Source organism: Mytilus californianus, unplaced genomic scaffold (assembly GCF_021869535.1).
Source record: "Mytilus californianus isolate M0D057914Y unplaced genomic scaffold, xbMytCali1.0.p SCAF_9, whole genome shotgun sequence".
Lineage (NCBI taxonomy): Eukaryota > Metazoa > Mollusca > Bivalvia > Mytilida > Mytilidae > Mytilus > Mytilus californianus.
Window position 1 is genome coordinate 53,093,847 of NW_026262745.1, and position 15,100 is coordinate 53,108,946.

Sequence of the window (15,100 nt, forward strand, 5' to 3'; positions counted from 1 at the left end):
GAAATGATTGACAAATATTTCACACAGGAACAAATGGCAGACACATTCACAAGTACGTTAAAACGACACGAAGACATGTATCCCTTTTTATGTAAATTGTCTGTAGGAAAATCAGCAGAACAGATAATACAGTTATTTACAAATCCTAATAAGGTTATCAGACATGATTTTCTGGTGCTTATAGAAACAAACAAAGCTCAAATGTGTTTGATTGCTTTGTGTGTATTATTAGAAAGTATAAAGGATGGTGTATTTTGTAAGGAACATATACCCGAAGAAGATAGAGTCGTTATAGAAGCTGTTTGCTCGGAGTTTGATCTCGATCTTCACAAAGAATCAACAAGATCTAAACTAGATAACGAACTTAGATATCTTGAAGATACATACTTTGTTAAATCATGTTATTCCTATCACCTTGCGCATAAAAACATTTATGACATTGCGGCAGTATTATGTGGTGAGATAATCAGTAACATTTTCATAAGATTTGCACCTAGTTCTTTCATTGCCGAGAAGTATTCTTTTATGTCAACTGGCGAGGAGGAAAGACACAATCTTATATTCATTCATGACGATGAAACACAAAAAAGATACTTTGACAGATTAATGAACGACTTAGAACAAAGTATCACGTACAGTACATTCCACAACAGCCAACTCATAAATAAATCATACAGAGACAAATTTTGTGTATACTGCAGACAAAGAAAACAACAGGTAATAGAAATATTGAATAGATTACAAAATCACATTTTAAAAGAGTCTGAAAATGAAACAAACAAAAAAACAGCGACTGGTGAAGACAGCAATAATGAATATGAAGATTACCTAAATTTTACGGAGCAAATCCAATTTTCGTCACATAAAATGAAGAAACCATTAATTGAATCGGCATGGGAAGGGTATGAAGATATTGTCAATCTGTTAATATATATGGAACGCGACGTAAATGAAACTGACAAATTCGGAAGATCGGCATTGTTTGTTGCCTGCCATTTGGGTAGGACTAATATAGCTGTACAACTTCTAAATAATGGAGCTAAGCATTCATTGTGTGAGGCAAATGAAACATCACCTCTTCATGCTGCTTGTAGAGGTGGATACTCAAAAATAGTAGAAGCTTTGCTGGAAAATGATGCTGATATTTCCGCATGCGATACAAATGGTTATTCTCCTCTTCTTGTGGCTAGTGAAGCTGGTCACATAAAAATTGTAGAAAAATTATTACATGTAGCAGACCAAAACAATGTAAATATTTTTCAACATGACAATTTCGATCGTTCTGCTGTCTTAATTGCTTCAATTAATGACAGAAAAGAAGTTGTTGATCTTTTATTACAGAAAGGGGCTGGACTTGAATGTGATAGACTTGGTTTATCTCCGTTATTAGCAGCCTGTTCTGTGGGGAAGTCAGATGTAGTTATTAATTTGTTAGAACAGAAAGCGGATATTTCAAAGATCGATAATGATGGACGATCTGCACTGTTTATTGCATGTGAAAAGGAAGATAATAGAATTGTAGAGATTTTGCTTCAGAATAAAGCAGATGTTTCACACTGTGATCGGCACCGTCAATCGCCATTATTTATTGCATGCGCTTTGGGGGATGACACAAATGTTCGGTCGTTAGTTAAGTATGAGGCTGACATTTCGCAGTGTGACGAAAATGGTAGGACACCCTTCTTTATAACATGCGAACAAGGACATGATACTATTATGGATATGTTATTGCCTAAGTGTGATGTCGAAGTTCTAGAGAAAGCCGACAACAAAGACTGTTCGCCATTATACGTAGCGTGTAAAGGGGGATTTATTAGAATTGTTAAAACGCTAGTCGATAGGGGTGCACAGATAAACAAACGTAATAAATTGCAAATGACGCCTTTATTCGTAGCTTGCAGAGAAGGTCATTATGATGTTATCCAGTATTTAGTTACTGCAAAGGCTGATTTGAATCTTCCAGCTTATAATGGCCAAACTCCTCTTTCCGTAGCTTGCGATTGGGGATATGCTGACGTCGTTGCATATTTAATCGAAAATGGTGCTGATGTTAATCACAGAGATACTGGTCACAAAACGCCTTTAGAAATAGCAGAAATTAGAGGACACAGCAACATTGTAGACATTTTGAACGACATACATTATCAGAAATGAACCTTTTACGTCATTTGTTTTTTTTTTTGGTGGAGAGTTGTCTCATGGCAATTATATCGCAACTTTTTTATTTAAAAATGTATTGATACAGTTTTTTTTAATGTGAATTTATCAACTTACATAATATTAATTTATTCATAGACACTTATTTTCCACTTCCTAGAAAAATAGCTGGTTTGTGGATCGTAAGATTCGTTGTTTCTTAATTAAGAGCATATTGCTAATAAATAGACTATACTCTACGACTTAAAATATACTTTATGTCTGTATAAGTTAGACATGAACGCATATTCTATCTCATATTTCCTTTGTGATTAGAAATTATCTTTAAAATTTAGACAAGTCATACAAATAGTGTTCCTTTATAAATAGAATGTAGGTAATCAACAATCATAAAAGTTAGACGCATAGAAAACACTAATGATCATTGAAAAAGGTGAGGAAGGCAACAAAGAGTACATAGACAGTTACCCTGAAAAGGTTAAGATTGAGGGACAATTCTGAAAGTTACCATTGGAGCTATTTTTCAAATGAAAACTGAGATAAGCAAATCTTGAAGATTTAAAATATTTTACAATACCCTATTGCGACAAAGAAGCTCCTAACGTCCGTCTTTAACGTAAATACCCCCTGAAATGTAAACGTGAAATTGGAGCATTGGATGTATCAATATATTTTTAAAAAGAGCGTAATGTTCATCAGTTTTTCCCGGACAGTTATGTAATATCAATTTTGAATAAAACAGTGTTTTTTTAAAAGGCTTGTGATATAAGGTAATATTGATTTTATTTTTGAACATTGTATGTTTAGGCACTTAAATATAAAACAAACCATAACTATGTATTTTACGATAAAAAATTCATAATTTTGTAAAAGATGGACGAGCTAAATAAATGTAATATGACGTAATTCCTAATTCAGTATGTTTTATGATTAAAATGCTTTGGCTTTTCCTAAACATTGCATTCGATATTGAATTTTTATAAGTGTTTACATGGTCGAAACAAACGAAACTTAATAAATCAACACACGAAAGAGGCGCAATGAATAAATTAAAAATGTACAATTACTTAAAGTAGACTGACCAAACTTAGTGTTGCTTGCTTCTGTGCTATTTGTTCTTTAGTGGTCTTATTGGTAATAACATCTCATGTGTGTCATTCCTTCTTTGACTGTCTATGGCGTTCAAACACTAAATCCCTGGGATGTGTTTTAATTGATTTTAGTATCTGATGCATGATTTTTTATTGTTAATTGTTTTTGGCTTTTAACTAGCTTTCAGTAACTGCGAGTACTCTCACATCGTACTTTCGTGTTAATTTGACCTGTTGACACAACTTGTAATGCATTTCTGTAATTCAATGTTTATTTATTTTGTGTTATATCTTGTGTCACTATTTTTATACGTACAACCTATGATACGTATTTAGTATGGCTATACATTTTTACTTCTGTACTCGTACTCTGAACAACAAATTTATTTATTTTGTTAAAAATGCGTACTCCTAACAAGTTGAACATAATTATTATATTTAAATTTACCTGTATTTAACGCTATTTTGTCCAGGGTTAGAGTTGTCTTTTTCACATTATTCCTAAATGTTTTTAATAACTACCTGTAACGTATATGTTATATAGGAACCTACGTTTTAATAGTGTATTAATATTGTTTCATAGATCAAACTAATTCGTTCAGTGTATGTTTATTTGTTTTAGTTTAAATGTCTTTTCGGTCGAGTTAAGCCATTTCAATTGATATTTTATAGTGTGTATTTTTATTTTGTAATGTTACACTACTGTTTCAGGTCAGGGTGAAGGTTGGCGCCTATTTAAACGTTTAAACTCGCTGCATTTGTATGTATCTGTCCTAATCAAGAGCGTGTTCTTCAGTGATTGTCGTTTGTTGGTTTGGGTCATAGATGTTTCTCGTTTTTCATATTGATTAGACCGTTGGTTTTCCTGTTTGAATTGTTTTACACTAGTCATTTTGAGGCCCTTTATGGCTGGCTGTTCAGTGTGAGCCAAGGCTCCGTGCCAAGGCTTTTAGTAAAAAAATCAGTTAAACTAAATTAAAAAATAAAAAAAAACAAAATCTAATTTCTTAATATGTTCATATTTTGATATTGATAGATTAAATTATGAAAGCGAAAATTAAAAAAGAACTACACATTTAAAAGACAAAAAACTAGGTGTTTTCTAGAAAAAATGAAAACACCTTGGCACATGAAAGTTCAAGGAACATAAAACCATAATACATCTATATGTCGTACTCCACGAAAGACATGTGTCAATTCAGTATGTCGAGCTTTAAGAGGAGGGTAAGAGTTTTATTTGTTATTTGAACCTAAATATCTATTCCAATATTTCAAGATAAACCCTTGAAATTGAACGAGTTTCGCCAATCGTTTCGATTACACCCCAAAATAGGCCTTTAAAATTTAAAATGTTTAGACGAAACAAAATTTAAACACGAAACTTGAAAATCACATTTTTCGAGATTTGTAATCTTTCATAACATGAAGATCTGTCTCCGCGCATTATATAAATGCGCATGCTTAAGAGGTATTGTGTTCAAATTCCGTAAAATTGCAGTTGTTGATCATACAGCATAGTCAGGCATAATGCAGATGTTTGGTACGCATCATTAATTAATGGATTAGTAGTTATAGAACGAACAGCTGCAAAAATCGCCTTCATTTTTCAGATTAATTCCACGTCAGTCAGGCAATCAACCTACAAAACATTGAAAACAGTTATATATAGCTAATTTAAAACAGGGAACATAGACATGATAGATATACATATTTCATACATGTTATTTGGATCAGTATATTTGTATGTATAATGGGGAGATCTGTTTGATTTGCAATCTCCTCTGGATTTTGCAAAATATTGATATTTACGAAATAAAACAAAACAAAAAAGATGAGCGGAAGACTTGAGAATCCCCTAGAGTGTCAATGAAAATGTGTTTTAAATGTTGGTAAACTTACATGATACAGACTTTTTTGTTTAAAATTTTCACTCCTAACTGTGTTATGTTTTCTTTGGTAATAAAAAATCAGCTGTATATGATAGAATATAGGCAAATACCGGATATACTACAGTGATTAAATGATGAAAAATTGATCGTTAACGCACATTTCCCAACATTACATGACTATTAGAATTTATAAGTCAACGCAACAGAAACCTAACAGAACAAAAAGTGCATAATTTTGCCGATAGGCGTTGTATTTCCAATCTAAACAGGGAAATCATATACCATTTACAATGTGTACAACAAATCTTCGTTCATTTTTTATAAATGTGGGTTTTATTTCTGCGATACAATTTGTCTCAGCATGATGTAAACAATCATTAAATGAAAGATTTTGGTTACGTCCTGATCGATCATGAACCATTTGTCGGCGTAAGCTAAAGGTGATGCGTCAATTGATCGTTGTTTGCTTATAGTACATAGGTAAATATTTCGTGCATAAATATAACGAGAAAAAATTGAACATTTAATCAACTTGAAATAGTCTGTAAAGTATAAGCCTGTTTTTGGGTTGCTGTCTATCATAATAATTGTTTTTGCGCCGCTTTTAAGGTTTTCCTTTGTTAATTGTTTTAACATTTTTCGTGGCAATAGGTCATCCCTCAAAGAGATATTGCAATTTTTTTTCAAGTGCAGAGATTGAACTACCAATGAACTGATTATCACATGTGTGTCCTAATGCAGGACAGGAGTGAAGTGACCATAATTCTATAACCAAGTAAACTATTTTACCACCACTGAAACATTTATGCATTTTTTTTTTAAGTTTTCAAAATATACAAGAAAATTAAAGTTGTTACAAGATTATACTTTAAAAGTTGCTGAAAGTATGATATTTTTTCAACATGAGGAGCGTCAATAAATCCAATCTAACTTGACGTGCAGATGCGGATCCAGGATTTTGAAAAAAGGGGTAGGCTGCGGGCCCTCAAATTAGACAAAGTTTGGAATGGAACAGGAAAAACAGTCTAGATTAACCATAAATTTAGCTCCATAAGGGGGGTCGGGCACCATCCCTCCCCTAAAACTGCTTCTGACGTGACTAAATATTTGAATATATACAGATTAGATAACAAAAGTCGCTTCAAACTATTATTTTTTTTAGATGACAAATGTTTATATTTACCTGTCAACAACTGAACGATCATGATTTTTGAATAACGTACAGGATACACAATAATTTGGTAATAAAAAACGGTCTCTTCTGTTGTCGAAAGTATTTCTTGTAAGAGTCATTTACTTATTTAGACAAAAAAATACAAGAACATCAGAGTAATAACGTTTTATTGCTTTTTTATTTATTTGGCAGTCAAAATAAAGGCCCTCTTCAATGTACAATAGTGATTTCAAACCTTCCAGTAAAAAATATACAGTCACTCTACAGTTATCTTTAAAAGTTTATAAAATTGAATGTTTTAAAATGTTTCCTCAATTGCCGACACATTTTTTATATGTGTCACTTAGATTAATAAAAATAAAGTTCTGAGCAATAACCAGTATATCAAAGGAATAACGCTGTTATTGTTGTTCTTTATCTTGACAAATAACGCCTAGAGAGAAGCATTTCATGTATATTCCGGACGAAAACAAATTAACAATTATAATGAAGTAGGTATATGTAGGTTCTGTGAGTCCCGGCAAACAAAAGGAGGGACATTTACACGACCACTGGCAACAGAAGATATGTTGTACACGGGCTGAAACTTTACTCTGCAGCAGGTCATCTACGGTCTCCTCGAAGAGTTTTTAGCAAGGTTCTATATCGGACTAAGAGCGTGACACTTTCTCTACTCGAGGCATCCGATTGACGAATTCATTTCTAACATACGTAGTTGCGCATTTATAAATACATCCCTCACAGTCAAACATCATATATATCTTTAAAATGGGTTTTAGATCGAGTCAGTTAGGCTAATAAAAAAGAAGTTGATAAATTACCAGTATATCAAAGCAATAATTGCTTGCTGTCTTTCTATCTTGGCATTTAACTCTAGTGGCAAGTTTTTCGTGCATATTCACAACGAAATCAACTTAAATATTAAATACAATAGGTAGATTCTACAAAGTGGGTTGACATTGATACTCAATTAAGCAATAACGAAAAATGAATTTCTACAATAAAAAAGCCCTCTGTCCGAAAATAAGTACGTATATCAATCCAATATGAATAAATATACAACCACAAAGAAGCCTTGACAATGGAAAACATATATTTTCTCAATGTATAGAGAATATCATTATAAAATCTTAAAGTCAACATATAAATACTGTCAAAAACAATAGGCAAATGTACATACACTATGGCAAATCTTGATTGCCTAGAATATGATGAGTTGTTTTGATACCATGTTCCAATGACTATCAAAAATCTGCCACTAAACCAAATCCCCTACAGGTCATCCGCAGTAAGATATAACTAAAGACAATAGTTACCGCTTACGATAAACCAAACAGTAAACAACGTATCGCAGTAAAATGTGTGTTAATTTTTTTATTCAAGTTTTTTTATATATAGTCTTACGTAAAGGAATGAAATTAAGAATTAAAAAAAACAGTCTATTTTTATAACAGATTATAAACATAAAAATAAGTAATGACTGTTGCAGTTCTTATACTTTCAAATATCCGCTTTGAGCGTTCCTGATGAAGGTAAATCCAGAAAAGCACTTCAGACGCATGGAATTTATAACGTAATGTTTTCATTTTTTGACAGTTTGAAAATATATATTGTGACAAAAGAACTGATAGCTTGGGAATATTATTGACCAACAGCGATTATGTAACAAAGGCGGGTTCAGAAACAGTACAACACGTACAACATTGTTTCATGAAGAGGAATAAGGATATTCAAGCTTGGTAAGTTGACATGAAAGCTGATCTTTAATTCTAACATGTAAATTGATTTTTTATTTGTTTCATTTTAATCGCCATCTGTCCCACGTATCAACTTTCAATCGTTATAGATAAATGTAAAAAAATATTAACGTCAATTTTCTGATTCTTTAGATTGACATAAAACGTAAGTTGGTCAAATTGAAGACTTTTATTGATTTCATAACTATTTATATAGAATATTTAGAATTGATGATCCCAGCTTAATCATGGCTTTATTTATTCTGTTATCGTCTTGTTATTTTTCAAATGTCTTCCCAGGACTATTCAAATTCCTGTCATTTGGTCTCTGGTGGAGAGTTGTCTCATTGGCAATCATAAGACATCTGCTTATTTTTATATATATATTAATATTTTTTGAAATACTTAAAAAATATCAAAGGGACTTAGGAATATTTGATGTACTTCCCTTTTCCGTAAAGCCACTTTGTTCGGAGATATAATTTAGATGCATAAGATTATAGCGATACCGCCAAAATGTAAAGGGCATCATATTTCAGGACTCACAGCTATTCTGTAAAGAGAACATTTAATGAATATAAACATTGGTTTACCAAGTTTCAAGTTTGAAATTTTATTTTAATTCAAACCCCATGCACAAAGGCCTCCAGGGTATGTTAATAAATAAGTGCATGAAGATATCAGCATTTTTTAACACAGTAAGGAAAGTTGATAAACAAGTGATGGAATGTGAATAAACATATAATATATTCATGATTAAATAAAAAATTGAAATTATTATGTTTATTTAATACTGATTGCACAATTTTGAAAATGCTTGCCAACTTACAGATGACAGATCGATCATAGCTGTTACTCAATGTATAAAACTTATCTATACATTTGCATTTGGTCTGTATATATATTGGAGGCAACCATCTTTCCTCTCAGATGCCCTAAAAAAAATCACATTCATAAGGTAATGAAATTCATCCCAAATTTGTTCTAAATTACACAGGTCACATATCCTGTCATCACGTGTCCTCCCCAAAATTATCCACTACCAACCAACGTTACGTTTATAACTTCAATTGTATTCCAGCATGAAATTAATATTCAACAGACCAAATTCATAAGATAAAACAGTCATGAGCCTTCGTTTTGAATTTGAAAGTACAAGCCTTTAAAATTCAAGGACTAGCACAGAATCATCACGCGCCTCTGTTTGTTATCTAACACTCGATGATAACATTCTTTTATAGTTTATTTCGCGAAATGAAATGAGGACCACATCTTACACAGTATATCCCCTTACAAAAATATTGGCATTTAATTTTCTGCTGTAAGAATCTTTTTTTCAAATTGATTATTGCTTGTTTTATTAATATTATTTTTTTTTTCTTTACCGTTTTCTTCAAAATAATCGTTTAATTAATAATCATATTTAATTCAAAATGTACATAACTTGCTATATAAAAATATCTTTTGATCGCATTGATAATAACCTGATCAAATATTGTGCACTACTGATCATTTCTTTCGCTATGATACGTAAAAAATCATACCGTGGTTATACAATTCTCCTGTCACTCCTGGCAATTGTTGTTGTGTTCCAACTACTAAAAAACCTAACTGAGTTCATTTTATTTATTTTGTCAGATTAACTAATAAACAGTTTCATTCCATTTATAACAGGCCCAACTTACAATAAACATGTTATTTCGTTTATGCATCTCGGTTTTTATTGTGAATGATTATTTTGTAGTTCAACTAGACACTTTTTCAGTTAATTGCAATGGGCTTCCAATTGGTTTGATTGCTTGTCGCTTATAACATACAATAATCGTGTAGTTACACGTAACGTAACGGTGTATGGTGAAGGTAAAATTGTGTTACATAATTACTGTCCATTGATATTAACTCCACGTACAGTACAATTTGGAATTCAGTAGGATCCAGAATCCTCGTAGTGCAATTTGTACTATTCGGATGCTGCATCCTACTGAATTCCAATTTGTACTTTAACATATATTTGTATTATGTTTAAAATTATAAATTTTCCGGCTGTTTCAGCTTTTAAATGGAACGCATAATACAGATACTTGCATGTTTGGTATTCATTGTTTACGTTGGAAATGATTCTTCCTCTTGCTTCTCATCACAGATGCAATCAGCATTAAATAGTGCACATACATATGCACAACGTCTGAACAAATATCTAGACAAATGTGACAGTGACAATGATTTAAAGAAACCAATGAAATTACTTGGACGACATACAGAGCAAGTAATAAAGGATATTGACCTGATTAATGTCATTTACCACAGTAAGTGTTGCTTAATGATGCGAATTGCAAGCAATATTATTTTGTGTATTTTTAATTGATGAAATAATAGTATATTGAAAGCTATACACGGTATCACAAATGCTGTAAAAAAAATTCAGTAGTCTTCTCCCAATAACTTTACTCTTAATTAACATCTCGAATTCATGTTAACTTAATGTAACAACTAATAAAAAAATATTCTTCCATGTCCCTACGAATACACATAACTGACCTCTGTGTTAAAAGTATAATGCAAAGAGCAATTAAGTAAAAGCAAATTAATATAATCATTATTTCAGAAAGACAATGGACGAGATTTAACAGCCACTGCTATTACTTTTCAACTAGTGCCACTTTCTGGCAAAGTGCTAAGGTAAATAGATGGTTTCTTTCGCTGAAAGATTTAATTTAATTGTGTGAAATAATTCGTTTACTTTCACTATCGTGACTTTACCAGACTTTTCCCGGACGCTCAATTGAGACTTTAAACCAAAGATTTGGGCCTTGACATGTAAAACTAATTGATTAAGCTTGTCACATATCAACAATAACTAGTCCTGTTGCATTTAAAACAACTGCATCAATCCTTTCCAAGTGACGATCTGCCAATTTGGCAACTGTGTGAAATACACATATGTTCGTTCATACAATAACAAAAGTACAGTGAAATCGACAATACTAAAAGATAATCGAACCAACGCCAACTATTGATATTCTGCGTCTATATAATAAAAAGTATAACTCATCGCAGTATTTGAATATCACCAAAAGACAACTTGATACCTCTATTTTTTAGTCAGCGTAGGTACATGTATCTGTGTCGATATCAGTGTTCGTGTACACGACTTTTTGAAAATGTCTACAAGAAGACCAACGGTAATCGAAGGCCGCTATTGATAAAACGCGTATAACTATTTGAGGACTGAAACGAAGTAAAAGACAAGGGTATATTGTCTTATACTTTGTTGACTTAAATTGATAGTAATTTTTATATCGTGTAAAAAAAAATGTTCTCTGTTGTGATTTTGTAAAGACATGATAAGATTCGATATACTGTACTTGCATTTATAATTTATAGGCACATTGTGAAAGATATCAATCTAGTTTGGTGAAAATTGACGATCGAGAAGAGGAAAAATGGCTTCAACGTAGTATTGAAAACCAACGGCAAGTACACAGAACTGTAGGTAAAATTATTAATATAACCGTCGATTAACCTAATAAATACGCAGATGTACACAGTTCTATTGACAAAGACCACGTGTTTACCAAAACAACATGTAATCGTGGCATTAAACTTAGACGAATTCGATTACATCGAGAGATCGCATATACATTTTAGAAAGATTATAAACCAGATCAACGATGAAAATAGGGACCCCTACATTTTGCAACAGTACCGATAGACGTGTTTGAAGGTCTAAATGAACTTAAATTGATAACGAAGTTGTAAAATCCTCACATGAATGAACGCAACAGATAACACCTGGAGTAAGATTATTCTTTTTAGAGATATGATGAAATGAATGTGATTTACTGTAAAAGTTATATTTAATATTCAAGTAATGTTACAGTGCAAAGCATATTAAACATAAGTGTAGAACAAGAGAGTTTACGAGAGAATGATTCACTGTAAACAAAAGTGGTCTGTCGAGAGGCCCGATAAAGTTCTAAGGGTACACAACAGAATAAAACAGATTAAACTTTTGCCGTGACGTTCGCCTATTCATTTACCTTCATACATCTGTCGCTGAAATGGACTCTCCAATTTATATGCAATTATTTCCTTAATTGCATTAAATTTGAATTGGCTTATTTACTGATTTATGTTTCCTAATTGGTTTAACTAAAAAATTTACATTTAACTTTAAATTGTATTTTACATGCCTTCACTGGGAATCGATTCCTCCTTTACATCCCAGCTCCTTTGTTCTACCAGGGGTGAACTGAGCCGGATCATCCCTACCAGATCACCCCAGCTTGAGTTTCTTTGTTTTGCATGCTTTCCTTTGTTTTGAAACATTTTGGCGGGAATGCCTAATCCACAATAAAACTTAGAAATATTTATTGAGAAAAGACACACTTTCGAAATTTATGTAGTAAAAATCCATTGTCTATGCTGGGATTCGAACTCAAGATCTTTAGCATATCAACCCACGACACATACCCCTACACCAGGACGACTGTATACCAACACCTAGTAATTTAACATTTTTAAAGGAAGCAATATATTTTCATGAGTGGGGCCAGGTGGAAGACCTTTATTCAGTGGGATTTTAACCCTTTTCATAAATAAGGCGAGTTGTCAGACTGATTGTTAAATGAGCTTTTATCCTTTTTCATAAGTGGGGCGAGTCGGTAAACAAGAGTGGGGCGATTTTTTAGAAAGTGACGAACAAGTGTGGGCCGATTGGCCAGTAGGGTGAGTTGACATGGTTTCATGATTAGACATCGTGTTCGGGGGTCATACAGGGTATATATTATATAGAAATATATAAAGTATATTATAATGGTTGTGTGGCGTTCTAAACTAGATTTTATGAATTGTAAATGGTTTTTCGTCTAATCTCTAACAGCTGGGATGTAATATAGTTATCCCATTCGGACTTGGTGTGTCAGTGTTAGATCACCCTCTGGCCTCAGTCATACTCACAATCAGGAAACATATACAATTCATACCTTTTCTTTGTACTGTTGTGTCACCTAATGTCTATAACGCATTTAAAAAAAAATATTTCCCAATAATAAGAAAGTCCTTACATCACTAAAACTAATCCATAAATGAAATGCCGAAAATTGAAGTCATCCATCAATTGTAAACATTGCAATGACAATGAAACTAATTCTTGAATACAACCAATCAAGAGATCGTTTGAGCCTTGAGCACTTTACAATATTCTAAGTTTGTAAGAGAATGATAATCCCTTACTTCATGATAAGTACTCGCTAACGCTCGTACTTAATCATGAAGAAAGGGATTATCATTCTCTTACATATACTAAGCCCACAGACAAACATAAATATCTTTATCGATATCCTTTGAGTTGTCATCCTAAACATTGCACCAAGAGCATTGATTTCCCTATAGCAAGGCCATACGAATAAAACGGATTTGCTCCAACAATGATACTGCAAAAGGCGACTACAATAAGTTCGCGGTCACCTTAGAAATTGTAATTTGTCCAAAAAGTGCTTGTACAAGTCACATTTTGTATATATATTTACTGAAATTCACTTATCACTTGTACAATAATTCTTTATATGGATTTGGATAAACAAGCATTGATGCACAGTTTAGAATTTTTATTTAATAACCACAAAATAAACCTTTAAGTTATTTACAGAATACAAAAATTAATTCTCTTTATCATTTATTTGAGCATGGAAAACATCTTAAGCTTTTCACATTTACATTTAGAAGTGATGCACCCCCTTAGCATTTAAACGAAAGAAATCCATGACCACCAGGTTAGCTTTTTAACTGCTTCATGTAGAGAAAGTTGAGGCTCAGAAACTGCTGTGCGATTAAAATTCGTGTCTTTAACAGTTTCAATATGATTTCTAGACAAATATCCTGTTAAAATTCCTACAGCTGTTCCAATGTGGTACCTAAAATACCCAGATTTAACAATTATGTCAGTTGGGAGATCATCATATTGAGTAAAAGGTATAATGACATTATCTCCCACAGCAAGTTCTGATCATTTCCGTTTTGTTTTTTTCTTTTCTTGGTAAGATATTCGACTAGAGACAGCGCACATGGACAACGTATTAAAACAATTGACCCCAAAATAATGAACAGTTGAAAAGTGTTCAAGAAGAGTTGAATACAAATATATTTTTTTCAAGACAATTCAGATTTATTAATGTTAAAAATATATAAAAGGCCATTTATATTATGCTAATTTATCATATATCTTTTGTACACATTACAAGTCAATTCTAGTCAAATTATACAAATTACAATTTGTACAAAGTTAACATACAATTTATAATTTGTAAAATAAAGAAAATGATAACTTGTACACAACATATATATATATATATATATGTAAACAAATCTAAATTGAAAACAACGTTCAAACCTATGATTGCGTTGGATAAAAACCGCAATTTTTATACGTGTGCATGCAAAACAAATTTCTTGGTAGAGGGGTCTAAATACAGCACAAACAACATTTTCCAAAAGACCAAAAAAAGTGAAAAAGTATATTTCAACAAAACGCATTTGACTAGCAGGTCGAACAACTGATGTTCTTAAACCCTACTGACTGCCATTGGCGATTGCCAATTAAACGGATCACCAGATGTAACAAAATGGATCTTATTATTGATTTATTACCAAACAGAAAACAATAAATTTGCGGAAAAGATGGTATACCGCAAACATGAGGTGCAAACATTTGTACACCATATCCGATTTCGACAATTAATGTCTCTTCAGTGATGTAAGGAATCGAAACGGTATTTGGAAGGCCATATAATTTATCTCAATTTAGGATAGACTCTTGAATTTTGAAAGAGTCAAAATAGGATGAACGGATCATATAAACCCGAAGGCAAATATAATACAAGCCCAAACGAAATAATAAACAAATCTAAATTGAAAACAACGTTCAAACCTATGATTGCGTTGGATAAAAACTGCAATTTTTATACGTGTGCATGCAAAACAAATTTCTTGGTAGAGGGGTCTAAATACAGCACAAACAACATTTTCCAAAAGACCAAAACAGTGAAAAAGTAT

General features: G+C 32.2%; 1 protein-coding gene and 1 long non-coding RNA gene across 2 annotated transcripts; both read left to right on the plus strand.

Moving 5' to 3' along the window:
• Positions 1–795: 795 nt before the first annotated feature.
• LOC127715948 (ankyrin repeat domain-containing protein 50-like) lies at positions 796–2,154 on the plus strand. The gene has a single exon (XM_052222054.1). It carries the CDS (start codon positions 868–870, stop codon positions 2,152–2,154), a length of 1,287 nt encoding a protein of 428 aa, XP_052078014.1. The 5' UTR covers positions 796–867.
• A 6,039-nt stretch (positions 2,155–8,193) lies between these two features.
• LOC127715365 (uncharacterized) lies at positions 8,194–11,540 on the plus strand. The gene is made up of 4 exons (XR_007988356.1): positions 8,194–8,213; positions 10,100–10,353; positions 10,653–10,726; positions 11,432–11,540. It is a non-coding gene; the product is annotated as an uncharacterized LOC127715365 (long non-coding RNA).
• The last annotated feature ends 3,560 nt before the right edge of the window (positions 11,541–15,100 follow it).